General features: G+C 35.0%; 1 protein-coding gene across 4 annotated transcripts in view; it reads right to left on the bottom strand.

Annotated features, from left to right (window-relative positions):
* The window catches only part of LOC110445407, a 24421-nt gene continuing 1933 nt past the window's right edge, over window positions 1-22488 (bottom strand). For 2 of the 4 annotated variants that reach the window (XM_021490001.1, XM_021490002.1), the window contains exons 3-16: window positions 15183-15240; window positions 13093-13245; window positions 11952-12027; window positions 11223-11311; window positions 10565-10657; window positions 10232-10280; window positions 9796-9866; window positions 8980-9057; window positions 8033-8083; window positions 7206-7256; window positions 6137-6187; window positions 5312-5362; window positions 2939-3075; window positions 1-289 (exon numbers count right to left, since the gene is read on the bottom strand). In XM_021490001.1, coding sequence (XP_021345676.1) covers window positions 269-289; window positions 2939-3075; window positions 5312-5362; window positions 6137-6187; window positions 7206-7256; window positions 8033-8083; window positions 8980-9057; window positions 9796-9866; window positions 10232-10280; window positions 10565-10657; window positions 11223-11311; window positions 11952-12027; window positions 13093-13245; window positions 15183-15240 — 1029 coding nt within the window. In that variant the 3' untranslated portion in view covers window positions 1-268. The remainder of the gene's footprint in view (window positions 290-2938; window positions 3076-5311; window positions 5363-6136; window positions 6188-7205; window positions 7257-8032; window positions 8084-8979; window positions 9058-9795; window positions 9867-10231; window positions 10281-10564; window positions 10658-11222; window positions 11312-11951; window positions 12028-13092; window positions 13246-15182; window positions 15241-22488) is intronic. The other 2 variants (XM_021490003.1, XM_021490004.1) reach the window with 2 other exon arrangements.

The raw sequence follows: 22488 nt of genomic DNA, 5'->3' as shown, positions 1-22488 counted from the left end.
TAATTTTACATAGAATGGCCCCTCTATATTTTAATATTGACTAAAAATTGCTGAAATGGTCCACTGCTCTCAAATTCAAGGGTTTTCTGCATTGACTGCAAAATGTGTTCCACACGAAAGATGAAGTGACTATGATGTTCATTTGTTAATTCATCATTTCATCACACGGGCAGCAATATATTGTTCGACAGCAGTACTTTTGATAAAGTGTTGAAGAGTAACCATTTCCAGTTAGTGTTTTCAATTACCGAAGAAGTTTTGCTGACCCTCAGGTTTGTTTGTCCAGCGTCTAAAATAAAAAGAAATTATTATTTAGAAATACCTGTTGCTAGATTATTCTTCGTTTCAATCAAACGACAGTTTATAGTGTTTATCGGCTACGTTGTGGAAAAGCTTACCATCTGCTGTTAGAAAGTCAAATACCCTGGCCAAGTTCAAGAGGGACATCAAAACTCACCTCTTCACATCTGCATTTTAGAATCCTTGCAAAGACGTCATGTAAATACCACCCTTTTAGTTGTTCAATTATGTGCACATTGCTTGCTTAAATGTATAAAAGTGATTGTAAGCCTTTGTTTTTTGTTTTCACAATTACAACTATTATGCATATGTTGTAAAGCGCTTTAGAGTAGTTTTCTTACTAATGTCTCCCTAGGTTCCCGTGTTTATATGACCTTAGCTTTTGCGAGGAAATCAACCCCCAAATACAAACAAAGGTCATAAGTAAAGAGGGGGTGGTGCAATAGTTGCCTTTTACGATAACATGTAGTCGGAAGAGAGTTTGTCGGTAACATGAGGCCGATAGGGCTGTATCGCTTACCTGGATAATAAAGCAACACCCATCTCTCATTAGTTCCATTATGTCTGCCCCTATGAATTGGGGTAGTTTTTTTTACATTAACCTCACTTTCCCCTGTTGTGCCCTGCCCCTCTGCCCCCTAAAAGCAACCCTCCATTTATACAAAATAGAGTCTCCTTTACATAAGAATGCCACCCCTGCAGGTGGGGGATCGGAAAAAGAGTATACCTGCTGTTACCCAATGCAGATATCGTAGGGGGCGACTAATGAAAACCCCCTGCAGAATTGGAGATTTGCTTTGTTGTCCTCTTTTTCGGGACACAAAAGCGACCAAAATAAATCTGCTGCACCCATTGTAATGTTTTGGATCTTTATTTTTCTTTCTACTTCTAATGTTGAGCATTCGCCCAGGTCAGGAAGGCAATGGGTTCTGTCCCCAGGCTGGGATATACTAAAGTCCGTAAAAATGGTGTTGTTATTCCCTGCTTAACGGTCAGCATTTAGGGTAATGGCAATAACTGGTTCACCTGTATAATGTGACACGGGCGGAATGCTGTGCTGGGTTCCTTCGGCATGGTATTTCAGTGAAATAGCACTATAAAGTCGGCATCAGATCCGCGCTATTACAAAAAGGCAAGTACACTAACATACTCTGTCTCCGGCATGTATACACACTTGCACGGTTACAAAACACACATAGAGTAACATCTTTAAATAACCTTAGCTATTTATAGGACGTGAATAAAAATAAAACCAAACCAAAACCCAAGAATGCTCTACATACAATTTGGTAAAAATCCCTCAAATAAAATTAAAGGAGAAGGATTTTAATCATAAAATACTACGTTCTTACTACAGGGCCCATTCCCTCTGCCCCCAGGGGGGAGGGGGGGGGGGGCACCTTTCTCCTCTCAAACAGAATCGGGTGACCCTTGCCCAAGGATGGTCTGGACCAAATTTTGTTAAAATCCCTCCAATGAAACATAAGAAGAATAATGTTTAAGAGTTTCCTCATTATGGCTCGCCCCTCTGCACCCTGGAGGGCCCCATATTCCACTTATAAAAAGAATGACTACCCTTTAGCTAAGAATGCACCAGGCTTAAATTGGATAGAATCCCTCTAATGGTTTTAATCTTAAATTTCCCTAGTAAACCCTGCCCCTCTGCACCCAGAGGGGCCACACCCTCTGTTTATACAAACTTAACTCCCTTTTGCCCAAGGATGCTCCAGGCCAAAGTTTGTTTAAACACCTCTAACGGTACAGAAGAAGGATTTTAAAGATTTAAATCTCAAATACCTTTATCTCCAATAAGATTCATCAGCTTGGAAATATGTGACATCAAAGTTTTATTATCTACACAAACAATGTACGTATTAAACAACAAAACGTGTCGCAACGTTTCAAGACCGACTCTCCGTCAAGCTATTAGGACACGTTAAATACGTACATTATTTGTGTAGAATTTTGATATCTGAAATACCCCCTTTGGACCCCGCCCCTCCGAATCCAGAGGTATTGTTTGGTTTGGATTTATATTGTTTAACGTTCTTTTAACAGCTAAGGTCATTTAAGGACGTGACTCCATGTGTGTTGTGTAAGCGTGGGCAGGGTATGGTGGTGTACTTGTCTCTTTGTGATAGCGCGGATCTGATGCCAACTTTTTAGTGATATCTCACGGAAATACCATGCCAAAGGCACCCAGCACAACATTACGCCCCTTACATTATACTGACAACGGGTGAACCAGTTGTTGCCATAACCCTAAAGACTGAACGTTGCCATAACCCCAAATGCTGACCGTTAAGCAGGGAATATCAACTACCACTTTTTAGAACTTGAACAAAATCCGTCCAATGGTACAGAAGAAGAAGGATTTTGAAGATTTAAAACTTCAAATTCCCCTATTGAACTCCGCAATTCTGAACCAAGTGGGACCCACTCCCTGTTTATACAAAATTGACTGCCCTTTGCCCAAGGATGATCGAGGCCAAATTTAGTCAAATTACCAAAAAGTTGTTCAGGACAAGTAGCGTTTTAAAGAAAAAGTTGACGGACGAATGACGGACGCCGCGGTACGACATAAGCTCACCATGGTCATTCAGACCAGATGAGCTAAAAATAAAAATAATGTACTTACAAATCTGTCTTTTAGTAGAGAGGAAAAATTCAAGGTTGAACACTCATTAAAGCTCGTTACACCGTCACTGTTGCATTCTTTGTTAGTCACATTATTTTGGATGCACTGATAGACTTTAGGAATTACTTCATCCTCATCTGTGAAAATAGCGAGAAAACAGTATTTTACGATGCGTAATTGTTTTTTAATTATCTGGTTTCTCTTTTATTCAGTCTATCCAACTTTTGGTATATAACAAATCTCCGAAGTGCAGGGGCTGGTTCATGTAGTGTTTCTCTATCAATCGTGATAAAACTTGGCACGTGTATTCTAACATGAACCATCTACGAGGTGAATGTCCCGTTAAATGTCATCAAATTATCACAGCAATAATTCATATACCATTTACAATGGTACTGATATCATTTAAAGTCAGCTCCTGACATGAACAATTACCGTTATCAACAGAACAAAGTGACTGCCTTGATTCACGTGGCCAAAACGACATTGAAAATAACCTTGACAATCCAGGTAAACTTTGGAAATTTGACCAAACATAATCCATAAGAAAACAGTGAATCAGTTTATAAAACTTAATCGCAGAAAGTTTTAATGCTTACTTTTCTACCATTACTAGTAAGTTGAATGAATCCCTTGCTAAAGTCTCGTCAAATTCAGACAAACTCTCTGACTTCATTAAGGCTAGGATTGATATACTGGGTGCAAGTTTTCCTTCCCATAAGCTAATGAGGGCTTTGTTGAATAATTCCTAAAAGCACTTGAACACAAAACTGTAGGTACAGATGACATGCATGCTAAGTTACTGAAGTTATCACATGCTCATTTTGCCAGACTTCTGACCTATATTTAAATCTCAGTATTAAGTCTGGTAAGTTCCCCAGTGAATGGAAACGTGCTAAAACGGATCTATGTTATACGTTTCAATATCAGCTTTAAGTGTGTTGTCTAAGATTCTTGAAAAACGTGTACATTGTAAGTTTTATCAATATTTATGTACCAATAACCTACTTGTGTCTTCTCAATCTGGATTTAGGAAAGATCATTCATTTGAAGCCTTGAATGATGTTTAGGATAAATTACAAACCGACCTTAATCAAGTAGAGAACTGGTGTTTATAAAATAGAATGTTAATAAATGCAGATAAAACTGTATGCTTATATCTACAAAACCAAAGCACAGTAGAAATGACTATGTGTTAGATCTCTCTTTAAACAACACAGAGCTTGACCAGGTACAGTCTGCTAAACTGCTTGGTGTAAAGGTTGATAAATGTCTCAGTTGGGAAGACTATGTTAACGTATAAAGGCTGCATATGACACTCCATCTGTTGACATGTTTTCTGTTTTAAACTTGTTGCCAATAACTGATTTTATCTACTTAGGAGAGGTACAACGGTGTACAAATGTGTAAACCACCTTGTTCTAGGATATCTATACAATGTTTTTTTATTTATTGTCTGATGTTCATACCAGACGTACAAGATCAAGATAAAACCATCTTTTACAGATACCAAAACACCGTACCAAATTGTATGCAAATAATTTTAATGTAACAGGCAGCCAAATTTGGAACAAACTGCCAAACAAAATAAGGGCATCTTCCATTGTCTATTCTTTTAAAAAACCCTTCTGTTTGCCAATTTGATTTTGTTGTGACTTCGTTAACGAAGTTAAACTACAATTAAAACGAGTTCACTAATAATATAAATTTAGGTATTAATACTTTCTGACCTATTGCGAGTGTTTGTCCACATACACCACTCATCCACATAATCATCATCATTACATAAGCATCATTCACTATAAGCATTGAAACAATCTTAAAACGAGTTCACTAATAATACAAATTTAGGTATTAATACTTTCTAACCTATTGCGAGTGTTTGTCCAACTTTGTGCGCTCTCCCAACTGCCATAGAGTCTAAAAAGAAGTATTACAGTACAGAAATATGGAACAAAAATTACAGTTTTAACAGAAGAGTTGAATAGTTATAACCACTAGATGATATTCTTAACGGTTTCATTACAGTGAGTTTATTACCATTATGCAACATTGTGTAACAAGTATCTTAATTTTAAAAGCAAGTATTTTTCAAAGAAATACATCTATATTCGTCTCTCATATTTCATCCACATAATCATCATCATTACATAAGCATCATTCACTATAAGCATTGAAACAATCTTAAAACGAGTTCACTAATAATACAAATTTAGGTATTAATACTTTCTGTCCTATTGCGAGTGTTTGTCCACATACACCACTCATCCACCTAATCATCATCATTACATAAGCATCATTCACTATAAGCATTGAAACAATCTTAAAACGAGTTCACTAATAATCTAAATTTAGGTATTAATACTTTCTGTCCTATTGCGAGTGTTTGTCCAACTGTGTGCGCTCTCCCAACTGCCATAGAGTCTAAAAAGAAGTATTCCAGTACAGAAATATGGAACAAAAATTACAGTTTTAACAGAAGAGTTGAATAGTTATAACCACTAGATGATATTCTTAACGGTTTCATTACACTGAGTTTATTACCATTATGCAACATTGTGTAACAATTATCTTAATTTTAAAAGCAAGTATTTTTCAAAGAAATACATCTATATTCGTCTCTCATATTTCAAGAAAGTCATTTTGTTTTCAAACCTTTTCCAGGATATGTGACTGACATGAACACACATACACCACTCATCCACATAATCATCATCATTACATAAGCATCATTCATTATAAGCATTTAAACAATCATCATCATTACATCAGCATCATCATCATTACATCATCATCATCATCATCATCCAATCATCACCATCATCATCCAATCATCACCATCCTCAGCATTACATCATCCTATTTATCAATATCGCAATCACCATCACCATTATCATCATTATCCAAACAATCACTATGATCCTTGTCCTAATTATCCCAACGATCATCACCATCATCATCAGCATTAACATCACTGCAACATCCATCATCATCAACATCATACCAAACTTAATCAGTATTACATCATCGTATATGCACACTCACACGTACACACACACAGTCATAAACTGAGATAGGAAAATAGGGAGATAACTCATTGAGCATGGTTTAGTTGACAGCTCTCCAAGTATCTTACTACTTATATTAATTTGAGTATGGTTAGTATTACAGTCTACCTAAGAGTGAACATTTTCTTACCTTCTATGGGTATTTGTCCATTTGTATCCTTGCTCTCATCGACTTGGTGAACTGAATAGACACATAAAGAGTCTGTATAGAAATGTGGAACAAAAACTAGCATTTTTCAGGGTAAGAGTTAAAATAAAATATTACATAATAATCGTGGTATTTAATCCTTAACTTACAAGTGCTTCGTTTTTAACTTTGAATATCTTAAGGTGGATATGCAATGGTCAAAGAAAAATTGCGTATCATATTAGTGGGGTTGTTTTTCGTTACTATATTAAGGTATCTCCTAACACATTATAAGTCATCTAATGATCTTTTATTTCGAGATACAAGTCTTCAAAAGGCTGCAACAAATCAAATTTTATTTCAAATAATTTAATTCTCCTCACTCATCCCCCCCGACAGGATACATATTTTCTAATTATAATGGGGTCGCCTCATGCAATGATACATTAGGGTTTATGTTTTATTTTGATAAACGTCATTTTACCAGCTAAGGTAATTTAAGACGTGCATTCATGTGTGTTGTTTATGCGTGCTTGTGTGTGTGTGTACAGGAGACAGGGTGTGTTGGCGTGCTTGCCTCCTTGTTATATAGCGCTGATCCTTTTTGATAAAAGTATATATCTAAAAAACAACTCGCGCCTGCAGGGACATGAACTGATTGAGAGATCAAAACAAATGGTTAAGAAATGAAATATGTACTAAAGATCGTTTCAAAATACATATCTCACACAACCTTTATAGGTTAGCTCACTTCCGACTCAAAGTTAAAAAAAAAGTTAGTACCGAAATTATGAATGTAATGGTTGATTTCCGTGTTAATCTTATAGACAAAACTTGATTTTCCAATCATAGGTTAGGGGACCATAATGTTTATAATCACAACAAACACAAGTTGAGGAATACAGTGGCATAACTGTAGAAATGTATGGTAAATGTAAATCGACACTTACTATAAGTTTGGGTTATTTCCCACGGTTTTGCTTTTCTGTCCATATAATTTCGTTAACGAAGTTAAACTACAATTAAAACGATTTCACTAATAATATAAATTTAGGTATTAATACTTTCTGACCTATTGCGAGTGTTTGTCCAACTGTGTGCGCTCTCCCAACTGCCATAGAGTCTAAAAAGAAGTATTACAGTACAGAAATATGGAACAAAAATTACAGTTTTAACAGAAGAGTTGAATAGTTATAACCACTAGATGATATTCTTAACGGTTTCATTACAGTGAGTTTATTACCATTATGCAACATTGTGTAACAATTATCTTAATTTTAAAAGCAAGTAGTTTTCAAAGAAATACATCTATATTCGTCTCTCATATTTCAAGAAAGTCATTTTGTTTTCAAACCTTTTCCAGGATATGTGACTGACATGAACACACATACACCACTCATCCACATAATCATCATCATTACATAAGCATCATTCACTATAAGCATTTAAACAATCATCATCATTACATCAGCATCATCATCATTACATCAGCATCATCATTATTACATCATCATCATCATCCGATCATAACCATCCTCAGCATTACATCATCCTATTTATCAATATCGCAATCACCATCACCATTATCATCATTATCCAAACAATCACTATGATCCTTGTCCTAATTATCCCAACGATCATCACCATCATCATCAGCATTAATATCACTGCAACATCCATCATTATCAACATCATACCAAACTTAATCAGTATTACATCATCGTATATGCACACTCACACGTACACACACACAGTCATAAACTGAGATAGGAAAATAGGGAGATAACTCATTGAGCATGGTTTAGTTGACAGCTCTCCAAGTAGTCTTGATACTTACTACTTATATTAATTTGAGTATGGTTAGTATTACAGTCTACCTAAGAGTGAACATTTTCTTACCTTCTATGGGTATTTGTCCATTTGTATCCTTGCTCTCATCGACTTGGTGAACTGAATAGACACATAAAGAGTCTGTATAGAAATGTGGAACAAAAACTAGCATTTTTCAGGGTAAGAGTTAAAATAAAATATTACATAATAATCGTGGTATTTAATCCTTAACTTACAAGTGCTTCGTTTTTAACTTTGAATATCTTAAGGTGGATATGCAATGGTCAAAGAAAAATTGCGTATCATATTAGTGAGGTTGTTTTTCGTTACTATATTAAGATATCTCCTAACACATTATAAGTCATCTAATGATCTTTTATTTCGAGATACAAGTCTTCAAAAGGCTGCAACAAATCAAATTTTATTTCAAATAATTTAATTCTCCTCACTCATCCCCCCCGACAGGATACATATTTTCTAATTATAATGGGGTCGCCTCATGCAATGATACATTAGGGTTTATGTTTTATTTTGATAAACGTCATTTTACCAGCTAAGGTAATTTAAGACGTGCATTCATGTGTGTTGTTTATGCGTGCTTGTGTGTGTGTGTACAGGAGACAGGGTGTGTTGGCGTGCTTGCCTCCTTGTTATATAGCGCTGATCCTTTTTGATAAAAGTATATATCTAAAAAACAGCTCGCGCCTGCAGGGACATGCACTGATTGAGAGATCAAAACAAATGGTTAAGAAATGAAATATGTACTAAAGATCGTTTCAAAATACATATCTCACACAACCTTTATAGGTTAGCTCACTTCCGACTCAAAGTTAAAAAAAAAGTTAGTACCGAAATTATGAATGTAATGGTTGATTTCCGTGTTAATCTTATAGACAAAACTTAATTTTCCAATCATAGGTTAGGGGACCATAATGTATATAATCACAACAAACACAAGTTGAGGAATACAGTGGCATAACTGAAGAAATGTATGGTAAATGTAAATCGACACTTACTATAAGTTTGGGTTATTTCCCACGGTTTTGCTTTTCTGTCCATATCATTTCGACCTTCAACTCTTTCAACGTCATTCTCTGCAAAAATAAATAAAAAATCAGTTCCCAAGATTCGTGGCATTCCATTTTCCCTCGTCTTTTTGCTTAAGTTTTCGTAAACCTCGAACTGCATAACTTCTTATAATTAATGCGCCATTACATTATCTTTATTATAGGCCCGTCGAAGCCGGGTCGTATTATGGTTAACAGCGCGGTGTCTATCCGGGCGTTTAATTTTCCTGATCATCACTCTTCTGCCGTTGTGATTCGACCTATCTCTATATAAAATAGTAATATAGCTCATACGAGTTAGCTTTTCAACTGTCAAAGTTCGGTTTTTCGTTTATTTAGCAGAACTTTGGCCTAACTTCATTTTGATACCAGAAGTAGTCTTGAGCATACCTCCCTACTACTTAACTTCCGTTTCCGGTGTTTGTTTTAGCTACAATTAATGCAAGTTTGTTCTTCCTTACTATCTCACCTTTATTTACCAAATTGGGATGACTATCATGGGAATGCAGAGTGTTTAAACGTTAACTCTGTATTATGCCCCTCTTTATGTAGAGTTATTGCTAATATTAATATATATTTTTCCTTTCTCTAATGAAGTGAAGTCAATACGTTTCCCGTTTCAATACATTTCTAATGTTTAAAAAACATCAAAGCTTCATGTTGTTTTCAAGGTTCAACATATTTCTAACAGGTTTAGTCACCATTTCTGTTCATCATTCGATTATTTTATCAGCAAACACCCTTATTATATAAGAAAAAACTCACCCGTACGTTGGACCAGCTGTTTTATAACTCCAGCACAAAACATACCAAACATGGCAGCAAACAAAATTATTCTGAAAGTAAAGGCAAACAATAAAGATGCAGTTTAGCAAAATATCGGTATCTTGGTCACACTCATTATCACTGTTTCCGCTTCTCGATTTAGTGAGAGACATGTTTAACTTTTGGTTTAAGAACGTTTTGTCTAGCGGAGCACAGTTTGACATTTATTTTTGTGGTGCCTACTTTTGTAAATGATTTCCTCATCGTTGTTGTTGCCTTGTGTGATTTCGTGTCATAATAAACCTCTTGTGAAACGTTAAGAGCTGTGCTATGGAACATATGCAATGCATGTATACGTATCAGTGCTTTTTAAATGATACAAGTTACCAGGAAATGCTATCATAATTAACTATTTATAATGAAACAGTATCCATACCCGCAAATGCCGCAAAATGAATAAAAGAAATCTGCCGACAACGTACTTCCTGTGAATACATAATACAACAAAATAAACATAATAATATACCAAAATCATGAATAAATTAAAAAATAAATAAATATTTTCTGTATTCAGATGTATACGGCGACCAGAAAATATCTTCAAACCAGAACATTACTTACGATGCATCAAAAGATTCACCATAACTTGTTTAAATTATCTTTTGTTATGTATTTTCTAATTGATCTCTGTCTCTACCACATCGTTGTTTTCTTCTTCAGAAGGCTTGCTTTAATATTAATCAGTATATAAATATTCTACCACCGTTACCTCTTCTTTTAATAATCACTCCAATGGTCACAATTTGTGTAGTAGTGGTCTCGGGTATGATATTTTGTTTTGTGTTTGAATGTCGTTGGGGATCTGCAAACAAATAATTATGATAATTACTGTTTGTGTAGTTATCTCGATACCAGAATGTAGATATTGTGAGGACGGAGTCCTGTTGAATGAATCCTGTTTTAAAGGTTCTTTATAGCCTAAACGCACAATTTCTAATCAGGGACACAAACGTTGTAATTCAACACATGGTATATCGAACGGAAAAGGAACATTATTATCGTTAATGTTATAAAAGAGGACAACAAATGAAAAAAGACAACGTCCCTCTTGCAATGAAACATGGAATGGCATTCAGTTTGTTATCTAAACCCCGACAGAACATTTGTTGTCTTTGCATGAGCGAAAAACTTCCTAGCCTAGATTGATACGGTAACTTTAATCTAGCAAAATAGTTGTGTATAAAAGGTTTAAGTTATTGATACCATAAAATACATAAAAACAGTGATATCTGCAAGGCTAAAATATATTTAGGCATATCAATATACCATTAATGTTTTGGTGCCAACATTATTTACATTTGTTTGGGTAGTGCTTTCTAATGTTTTTGAAAATCATCAGTCCAACGACATTTAGATCAATGACTTACATATTACAGTTGTATCGGGTTTTGTTACTGTACAAATTCTGTCCGTAGTGCTGTTGCCATTAAATACAGTCCATTCGGTGCCACTGCAACTGAAACCAGAGGATTTCTTTTGACATCTTTGTTAGTATGACAACTCCACAACATCAAATCGAATGTAAGAGGCTCATTTCGACATGTAAAATAGAAGGCACGCGGATATCTATTTGATTGGTCTCAGGTAATAAAAACCCAGACCAATCGCTAAGGCTAATACCTGTTCTTTACAGTTTAGAGAGGAGCGAGACATGACTTAAAAGCCAGTCACGTTTACTGTTACGCTACCGCGAGATAATTTTGATGTACAATAGGGGATCAAACTAGTCTTCTCGTCTCATCCTCAAGGTGGTAGACACTAAACAGAGCCTTCGATTTTGATAAAACATATTTCAGGGGTGCAGGGAGAGAAATTGAGCGTAACTACTGGCTATCAAAGATGTGTTATCGTTATCCACATCAACAAGATGTCACCATGATATGGTGTAGATATAAAGATAGCCTGTATACAAGAGTTTTCATTTCGAAAGTGGTCACGTGTGTCCACCATAATCTATCCAGGTGAGGAACCTGATGTTGCAATGCTATAACGTAAATAAAAACTTAATTATGGAAAGGTTACGGAATATCTTGTACACAACTTATTAACAACATAGTACAGACGTATTCTATGACGGGTAAAAATACAATACTTACGTAGTCATCGGCGTGCACCACTCGCACCCCTTGTCATATTTGAACGTGCCTTCCGGGCATACCACACACTGAGTCTCTGAAAAACAAATAAAACGCTTGATTTTAGAGTGACTTGAATATTACATGTTAAACAAACCTACCACATGGTGCTTAAAACAATCAAACGTTAAATGGTCAGTGAAAACGGTTAAGTTTAAAAGGGTTTAGCGCCCTATTAAGAGCGGCGGTCAATGAAGGTGGGATGCATGTTGGTGTAGTTGCCTCCTAGCGATAGCGCGGATCTGACGCTGACTTTATCAGGTTATCTCACTGGAATACCCATCCTCAAAATCCTAGGGTAACACTCTCTATCGCTCTCTTCATCCCTGGAATACGTCATAGCAAAATTGAAGGGACATGGCTAGCTAGTTCATTGGTGTCAGGTAAGTCCTTTGAAGATAACAGAGGCGCGACGCCCGACTTCGTGAGTTTTACCGTTACGCGACCGCGATATTCTTTTGATGTACATCAAATGATCAAACTAGCTTTCTCGTTTCGTCCACAATAGCTTCAAATGTAATAAAGGTAACATAATATAGCATACTTATTTTAAATATCCATTTGTAAAACTTCAGCACAGAACTGAAAATAACTTCATTCAAATCCGAGAACGAAAATATTTTGATATTGAAATGATTAAAGTTGTTATTTTTATCAAAATGAAAACTAAATAGAACTTGCCGATTATATGAAGCGATTACATAATTTTACCACGTTCTAGTTGGTTTATACTTGAATTCTTTCTGATACCTGTTTTTGTTATTCACCGAAACTCATGAGTTTAATAGGAAAATATTGAAATATCGTGTATACTTATCTAATCAAAGAAAAAAAGCAGCGATTTTCAAGCAGGAAACCCATGAACGATCTTGGAAATTCTAGCCAATCTGACTCCGTTTTGTTACGCCCTACCTTGAGCGTAATTTCTAGTCATCAATATGGGCTGAGGATTACCACAAAGTTTCATCAAAATCTGATCAATGTTTTCTGAGATTAAGTCGAGAACATGTGGTTGTTTATGTACCACGACGACGGAACTAAATGGTGGCCTTGATTCGAGAATTGCACGTACTAAAAATGATTATCAGAAATGTTCACATACCAGTAGAATCGGGCTGCATCCCTTTGTCACAGTAGATATGTAGGTGGACACATTCTTCTTCTTTGACGTAAACGCCAAGAGGATTTCTTCTGCTGTAACACTGGCTATTGTCACATTTACAAACTTTCTCTACTCGGTCATAATAAACCATTCCTGTAACGAATAGCAAACTCCCCTTTAGGGTTCATCTCATGTAAGATGTAATTGATTTACAGCACAGGTATAATTTCGTAGAACTTCTCCGATATATAAATACGACTCATCTGTAATTAACAGTAAGTTGCTAACTGAAAAAAGGAATGTTCTTTCGAACGACTATACTGGCGACTAGATAATGAAAATATGCTTGAATTTGTTGAATGTCAGTTCTGGAATTATATACTGTACCCTTCTGTTGTGAATTATAATACACTTCAGGTGTTATGAATAGCACACTCGTATTGTTACTTTTATTTATAGTACACTTCTATTGTAACTTGTATTTATAGTTCACTTCTATTGTAACTTGTATTTATAGCACACTTCTATGGTAACTTGTATTTATAGCACACTTCTTTTGTTACCTGTATTTATAGTACACTTCCATTGGTACCTGTATTGATAGCTTGTTTGTTTGTTTGTTTGTTTGATTTTGTTTAACGTCCTATTAACAGCTAAGGTCATTTAAGGACGGCTTCCCCTGTGTGCAAGATGCATGCGTGTAGTGTATGTGTGTGTATTTTGGGAGGCTGCGATATGTTCGTGTTTGTCTTCTTGTAATAGCGCGGAACTGATGCCGACTTTATAGTGCTACCTCACTGAAACATACTGCCGAAGACACCCAGCAGGACGCCCCACCCGGTCACATTATACTGACAACGGGCGAACCAGTCGTCCCACTCCTTATTTGCTGAGCGTTAAGCAGGAGTAGAAACTGCCATTTTTGAAGACTTTGGTATGTCTCGGCCAGGGGACAGAACCCAAAGCCTTCCTCACAGGGGCGAACGCTCAACAAATGGCCAAAAGTGAGGCATTGTCAAGGGAGACATTAGGAAAAAGAAAGTTATTTAGAAAGGAGAGAAGAGATAAGGTCCCAAATTTAGTCGCCTCTTCCGATCATGCAATTGGGGGCAGCAGGTACAATTCTTACGCCCTACCTGCAGGGCAGGTATTGATAGCACACTTCTATTGTTACCTGTATTTATAGTACACTTCTATTGTTACTTGTATTTATAGCACACTTCTATAGAAACTTGTATTTATAGCACACTTCTATTGTTACCTGTATTGATAGCACACTTCTATTGTAACCTGTATTTATGGTACACTTCTATTGTTACTTGTATTTGTAGTACACTTCTATTGTAACTTGTATTTATAGCACACTTCTATAGAAACTTGTATTTATAGCACACTTCTATTGTTACCTGTATTTATGGTACGCTTCTATTGTTACTTGTATTTGTAGTACATTTCTATTGTAACTTGTATTTATAGCACACTTATATTGTTACCTGTATTGATAGCACACTTCTATTGTTACCTGTATTTATGGTACGCTTCTATTGTTACTTGTATTTGTAGTACACTTCTATTGTAACTTGTATTTATAGCACACTTCTATTGTTACCTGTATTGATAGCACACTTCTATTGTTACCTGTATTTATAGTACACTTATATTGTTACTTGCATTTAGAGTACACTTCTATTGTAATTAGTATTTATAGCACACTTCTATAGAAACTTGTATTTATAGTATACTTCTATTGTTACCTGTATTTATAGCACACTTCTATTGTTACCTGTATTTATAGTACACTTTTTTTGTTACCTGTATTTATAGCACACTTCTTTTGTTACCTTTATTTATAGTACACTTCTATTGTTACCTGTATTGATGGCACACTTCTATTGTTACCTGTATTTAAAGCACACTTCTATTGTTACTTGTATTTATAGTACACTTCTATTGTTACCTGTATTCATAGCACACTTCTATTGTTACTTGTATTGATAGTATACGTCTTTCGTAAGGTATACTGTAGCAATTTTAGCCTCAATATATTAATATCAAGAAGATGACGATCCCAAGAATTAATTTTTCCTTACCAGACTGGTTCTCGCATTCGGCAAATGATCGATGTTTATAGGCTCCTATAGGTACAGCCTAAAACAAAAAAGTAATAAGAATTAAGTTATTGATATAACCATGTCAGAAACATCTTCGCTATTTTATAGTTTAATACTCCCTATGAACAATTCATGTCGAGACATTGACACGAAACAGTGTTTTCTAGGCGGTTTTAATCAGTAATTGAGAAATCCTTAATTGAACAGCCGTACGTTTTAGCGGCAGCTGTCGGTAAATTTCAGCTAACAAAACTGTCTTTCCAGCCGAGGAGAGAAGGTAACTTCTTGATTTACTCAACTAGCCTCTGTGAATACAAGTATATGCATCTATTCTGAATCAAAATTATGTTCAATAGCATCTAAAACACCGTAATGATTGAGTACGTTCAGCTATTTGAAATGCTCCCTGTGATACCCTCTCAGTGCGTGCATGCTCTATTTAAATCCAAATGTGAACATAAATATCTTATTAGAAATATATATATTGATACTTATAATTCTTACTCACGATGTATTGTATAAATTCAAGAATGTGTTATGTGTGAACTCAGACTCATAGCTGATACTGTGTTGTCGGTTGACAGCGTAGTGCTGTACGTGTTTACTTTTCACTGAAAGGTGCGGATATTGCGCTTTTTATCACCGGCTTTCCCAAAAGATGAAACTGACCACACTAGACGTTGGCTTCAGGTCATGTCATTATCAACTACGTAAACTTTTGTAAGGAGAAATATATCTTCAGTATCGACTGATTTCCAGGTAGTCAAAAAACTTACTTCATTAAATTGTCCCTTTAAAAAAATTCAATAGTACATTTGTTTACTATTTTCCTTATCAATGAAATATTTAAAAGTTGTGGGAGTGTGGTTGATATCAGTCTTTTCCAGCAGACTTCATTGAAATAGATAACATCGGTTATCCGTTTATTTCGAACCGATCGTCAAACCATGTTTCAACGTCTACTCCTATATATTTCAATTTAATTTGTTCATTATTATGATGACAAAGAATTTTGTCATCATATGAATATTAACAAACGAATACACATTTTCAGAGAGAGTCTATAAATCAGGTCAACATCATTAATCCGGTATCGCACAGATCAGAGAGTAGGAAAGATTCTTCTACTTGTCGGTTCCTAACATCACCACAAGTGCACCTCCACCTGTACGGAGACGAATCATGGCCATAGAAAGTAATAGCGACACTGACTAGATAGTTTGTGAATGAACATCCAATTAATATTTTTGGCGTCAAGGTCAATGTTAAAGCCACGAAGTGGAAAGCAGAAACGGTTTTGATTGTTATTACGTAGAATATTAATTTCTTGTTATTGTCAATAAGCGATTAGATATAACGTTATTGAAACGTATTAATTATCCAAATTAGTAATAAGTTTTATGTTTTTATTTGTCATTTGATGGGTAATTTTGTAATTCCCATGCCTTGTTCCATGAAATGCTTTACAATGGAAAATGTAAAAATTAAAATCATTCTTACATAGTTATCGATTGAACGTCACCAAGGAGAAAGATTGTCTGATTTCAACACAAAATATGTTTCATGAAGATGAAGATGAAGAGTCGGTAAAAAATCAGCAAAACAGGTGAAAAAATCAATGGGCTATACTTGGGGAAAATATAAGATCAGGTTATTTGGAACCATTTAAAAACAAAAACACTGCTGCAATATATAAAGGATGGCTAGGAAACTCAGAGACCGTTCTTCCCTGGATGTTTCGTCCGAGGTACATTGCTGAAAACTCTGAAGCGGATTGTAAAATTCGGAGAGATATAACAATTTTACGTTTCGAATCTGAAATCAAGATATTGAAAATAAAGCCCGCAGATTCCAGGAAAAGTTTTTGGATATCGAAAATGATATTCGACAGAAAACAAGAAATCCAAAGGTTGTTGATTTGTTGATTGATATTTGGAATAACGAGTGTTATATTAAAGAACACAAGTCAGCAGAGATATGGTCAACAACAAAAAAAGTGGTATACAGAGTATGCAGACAATTTCGGTGTAGAAATCTTCGTCACCGAAAGGGAGAAACCTACAAGATCGCAACTACGTTCAAGTACACCATCACTTCTTAAAAAGCAGATACCGGCAACGGTTGAATCCAAACCTACAACCTTTTCAGAAGCTGTCATGTCACCAACTATATTGAGGGGAAGGCAGCGGATGAACACAACAACGGACAGGACTAAATATTCTAGCAAGAAAACACCAATGCCGCCGAGTAGAATGTTAAGATCGCGTGATCGAAAGATGAAAAATAGTGTAACACTTCCTGTTTCTTACAGGGGAACAACCTTTATCGAACAGAAGTCTTTTTTAGACCGAGGCGCATCAAAAAACGAAGGCAGAGTATCTCAAAGAAAAAACAAACAAACATTCTGTGAGTAAAGATAGCAAATTAAATTTACTACCTAAAGTTATCAGTTTGCCATCTAAAGATTTATTAACTGAAGAGATTGGAATTTTGAAAAAAAGGTTTAAAATTTGGCCCTACACCTAAAGCAGATATCAAAGATTTCGAAACGATATTCCACAATTTTGTTGTAAATTAAGATCAGTAGAAAAACACAGTGGTACACAGGACAATGATGACCCACCATCAGTAAATATAAGTCGAAATGGAATCCGCCAAAATGTGCTGACAATTTTTTGGAGAAATCAATATCAGATCTAAAAACGTATCCATTAAGTAAGAATAAGATTAAAAATGTTTTATCATATAAGCAACGTAAAGCTTTGGAAAAAGTAACGAGTGTTGTGATAAAGGAGGCAGACAAGGGCGGTATGGTTGTAGTTATCGATGCGCAGTATTATTGTGATAAGATTATAGAAATGTTATCAGATAATGAATTATATAAAGAAATTCCCTCTGACACAGATGCAGAGACTATGAATAATATTACGAATCTTGTGAAAAAGCATAGAGAACATTTTGAAGATAAGGAAATAGAATATCATATAGACTTTTTATATCGCTCAAGCTATTTGTATGGTCTTCCAAAGATACATAAAACTAAATTAATTTCAAAAGCAATCAAAGAGCAAGGTTCTGAATACATTTAGGGTATATTGAACTGAGGTACAGAGGCAACGCCTTCCAGTCCCCTTATTACCTAATGTCATTTTATAAATGGACGTTTTATTTTAATGATCATTTTTACCAACAGTGTAAAGGTACTGCAATGGGTACAACTGATTTGAAACATTATCTGAAAAGCAAACGTTATCCTGCTGAAATGGTACTAAACGTCATACAAAGAGCTAAAGAGAAAGGCCCTGTCAGTGTTAATTTAGAAAGGGCTAACACCAAAGATGCTGATATCATACCATTTGTTACTACTTACAATGCATATAATTGTAATATGTTTACTGTCGTTAAACATTTTTGTAAATTTTATGAAAAACAGAGAGAACATGAAGTGTATTTTTGATAAGAAGATTATAAACTGTAAAAGGCAACCTAAACACTTGAAACGTTTACTATGTACATCCAAATTTGATATGAATACCACAAATGTTGTCAATGGTGTAAAGAAAATGTAAGAAATCAAGGTGTGGTACATGTTAGGTTTTCATTAAATGTAAAAACTACGTTTTTGCAAATGGTTCCAAAATAATAATTAGATAGGACATTAACTGTAATTCTAAGAATGTTATTTACTCTTTAATAATTATGTAAACAATGTGGTGAATTTTATATCGATCAGACCGGATGTGAATCGAGTACGAATACAACAAATGAAGGACAATGAAACTTTTAAAAGTTAGCAAACATGTGCATCAATGTTCTAAAGATGATTTAATGTGTTACCTATTTACAAACTGAACAGCGACGATGTAGTTGCAAGATAATTTATAGAAAAAATGTTTATAACGGTCCTCAAACCCAGCTTGAATGCACAGTGATTTTTGCAATGTATTGTATGTAGATATTGTCTTTGTCTGGGTATTGTGACGTCACTATGCTTGTTTATTGATGACGATACTAAAATTGTTGACTATACAAATATTGATGACGTCATATAACCAACGGTGATAAATAAACATCAATCCATCTGATGAAGCCCTAAAAGGCAGAAAGGCCTAGAGGACGATCTGAAATATTTTATGTTTTCATTCTATATATATATATACAACAGGGTCAATTTTATTGTCATATATAGTAAATGTTATAAGTGTGTACAAATGTCCATGTGTATGTGCCCAGGGTGTTTTGTGTATGTGTTTGTCCATTTGTTGGCGTTAAATGTTACAGGGTGAGGTGTTCTATGTATTTTGTGTAATGAGTTGGTATTTTAGGTGTAGCAGTTTACGCCGAGTGATTTAAGTCCAAAGTCCATGTTCTTGTCTTGGTTTTTATTGGTCGCTTTTTTATAATCCCTTGTTGGTAAGTCTTGGCGGGAATATCGATGATAAGTCAGTTAGACTCCTGCCTGCCAAGCTGATCCCAAGCTCTTTCTTCTTGACTTGAACATATTCCAGACAGTTACAAAGTAAGTTTCTATTTGTTCTGTAAATTATTTCTTGTGTAATAATATTTTTCATTAATATATAAAGTAACTTCAAAAAGTCATAATGTTGAAGTATTTAGTAATTTTATTTATATTTTCAAAATTACAGCCATAGAGTTAGAAGTATATGTCTTATAAAATGGTGCAAGTTCAGTTTGAAAGTTGTCTATTTTGATATATCTATGTATTTTCAAATGATCAAAGTAGTAAGGTATTGTTTGTATTATTTTAGAATTATTCGAACTGGTACAGAGGTGGCAGAAATAGAAGCATCTAGGATGGCTCTGTGCCATACACAGGTATTTGCCTGATTTCATGTTTAAATTGTTTAGTGCTAATGTTATATAATTATTGATAGGATGGTATTTCCATGTTGATATATATATAATAGATTGTAGATATTTTCTATAGTTCTGATTCTTATCAATTTAACTGTAACGTTATAATAATTTGAAAGAAGTTATTATTGGATTAAGATCTATAAAATTGTAAATCTTAACGATTCTATCTCATTAAATATGTTTTGATTATTTAGTAATTTCCTTTGAAAAGGACTTATCGATGTACATCCTAATAGTGAGTTGTGTCCCTTGATTATACGTGCGTGTAATTTACACTGTTCTCTCCACTCAGTGTTTAGTATATTCTTTTATGTTTATTTCAGAGTGTCTACAATATCCTATATGCTATCTATGCTACCTGCTCTGTGAATCTGTACATTTTGTTTGTTTGTTTGATTTTGTTTAACGTCCTATTAACAGCTAAGGTCATTTAAGGACGGCCTCCCCTGGGTGCAAGATGCATGCATGTAGTGTATGTGTGTGTATATTGGGAGGCTGCGATATGTTCGTGTTTGTCTCCTTGTGATAGCGCGAAACTGATGCCGACTTTATAGTGCTACCTCACTGAAACATTCTGCCGAAGACACCCAGCAGGACGCCCCACCCGGTCACATTATACTGACAACGGGCGAACCAGTCGTCCCACTCCTAATTTGCTGAGCGTTAAGCAGGAGTATAAACTACCATTTTTAAAGACTTTGGTATGTCTCGGCCAGGGGACAGAACCCAAAGCCTTCCTCACAGGGGCGAACGCTCAACAAATGGCCAAAAGTGAGGCATTGTCAAGGGAGACATTAGGAAGAAGAAAGTTATTTAGAAAGGAGAGAAGAGATAAGGTCCCAAATTTAGTCGCCTCTTACGATCATGCAATTGGGGGCAGCAGGTACAATTCTTACGCTCTACCTGCAGGGTATGAATCAAATCTGTTGAGGAATAAAGAACTCATCATAAACAGCACCGGTGTTCTCATCTTATCCATATGGAACGCAACGGTTACATATATAATAAAAAAAACATTATGTATCACTCTTGTTGACTCGGATATTAGCGCGCAGGGGGAAGAACCTGTTAAAATAACTGTATTCTTAATAATAAATAAATGCCTAGACACACATAATAATATCCACACTTACTGGTTTTAGTATTCTTCCATTTTATTGAATTTATACAATTGATTATATTTTCTGCATATATATTTTGTACGTATATAGGTGTAACCTATAGCCTAACAATAGTCAGTGATGCATGCTTGTGTAGCAGTTTAATAATCATACTGCATCTATGTCGTATATTAATTTCATTTATTTTCATCATTGATCAATTTCAATCTATCAAAAATAAGTGGTTGTAACCCAGGTAAACACTTTTTAACTTTTCATCATAAAATCATAATTAAAGAAATAATACCAACTGTAAGTATTACCACAGCGTTAAACTGTATATAAAGATTCAGCTTCATAAACTAATCAATAATAAATATATTATGCTGAAATATAATTATAAGGTATGGTGGATGATATATTCATCTATCGGATATTGACCTAATTCATCTCCTGACGCAAAACTACCTCCTTTCTTCAGATTGCCAGAGGAAAGTGAGCTAATTTAAATGCACTTGTTTAAACGGTGTCTTGTCAATACAGGAAAATAATAACTTTAAACGATTTTTGTTCCTGTTAGCTCGTTTTGACATTCAATAACTTGTTTCATATTATATATTAAGGTTATGTATAGTTTGTATCTATCTATATATATATCAGTATATATTTCCTAATACCTACATATAGCATCCATATATTTAAGTCTCAGGTTATTTCCGAGTATCTAAATATAACATCGATATATTTAAGTCTCAGGTTATTTCCCAGTATCTTAATATAACATTGTGCTTTACACTTTCTTCCAGTGAGCATGCAGGAAAACCAATAAGCTTGAAATGTAGGATTTTACTCACTGTTATTTAATTATAAATTTTGTAATTATAAGAAACGTGATCATTCTGGACAAGATACACACGGCATATCTGTACTTGATATGACAATGACAAATGGATATTGCGATACCACATCCTAAGTAAAGCGAATGGTTTTAATATTAGAGAATTTAACGTCCTATTAACAGTTCAGGTCATTTAAGGACGTGCCTTAATGTGTAATGTATGCGTGTATGTGTGCTTGAGGCAGGGTGTGTTGGTATAATTGCCGCCTTGTGATAGTGCGGATCTGGTGCTGACCTTTTAGTGCAAGACTAGTAAGCCATTTTAATTAACGCAAGTACACTATTTTTATGTAATCAATGAGAATAAATACAAACTTACTATACAGTTAGCTAATGGGAAAGTTGATTTTAAATCGGCAAATCAGACAGGAAGAGTTGGTGGGTGGGTGGGTGGGGGGTGGGGGGGGCG

The sequence above is a fragment of the Mizuhopecten yessoensis genome, unplaced genomic scaffold (assembly GCF_002113885.1).
Source record: "Mizuhopecten yessoensis strain PY_sf001 unplaced genomic scaffold, ASM211388v2 scaffold2275, whole genome shotgun sequence".
NCBI lineage: Eukaryota > Metazoa > Mollusca > Bivalvia > Pectinida > Pectinidae > Mizuhopecten > Mizuhopecten yessoensis.
This window is presented reverse-complemented; position numbering and strand designations above follow the sequence as displayed.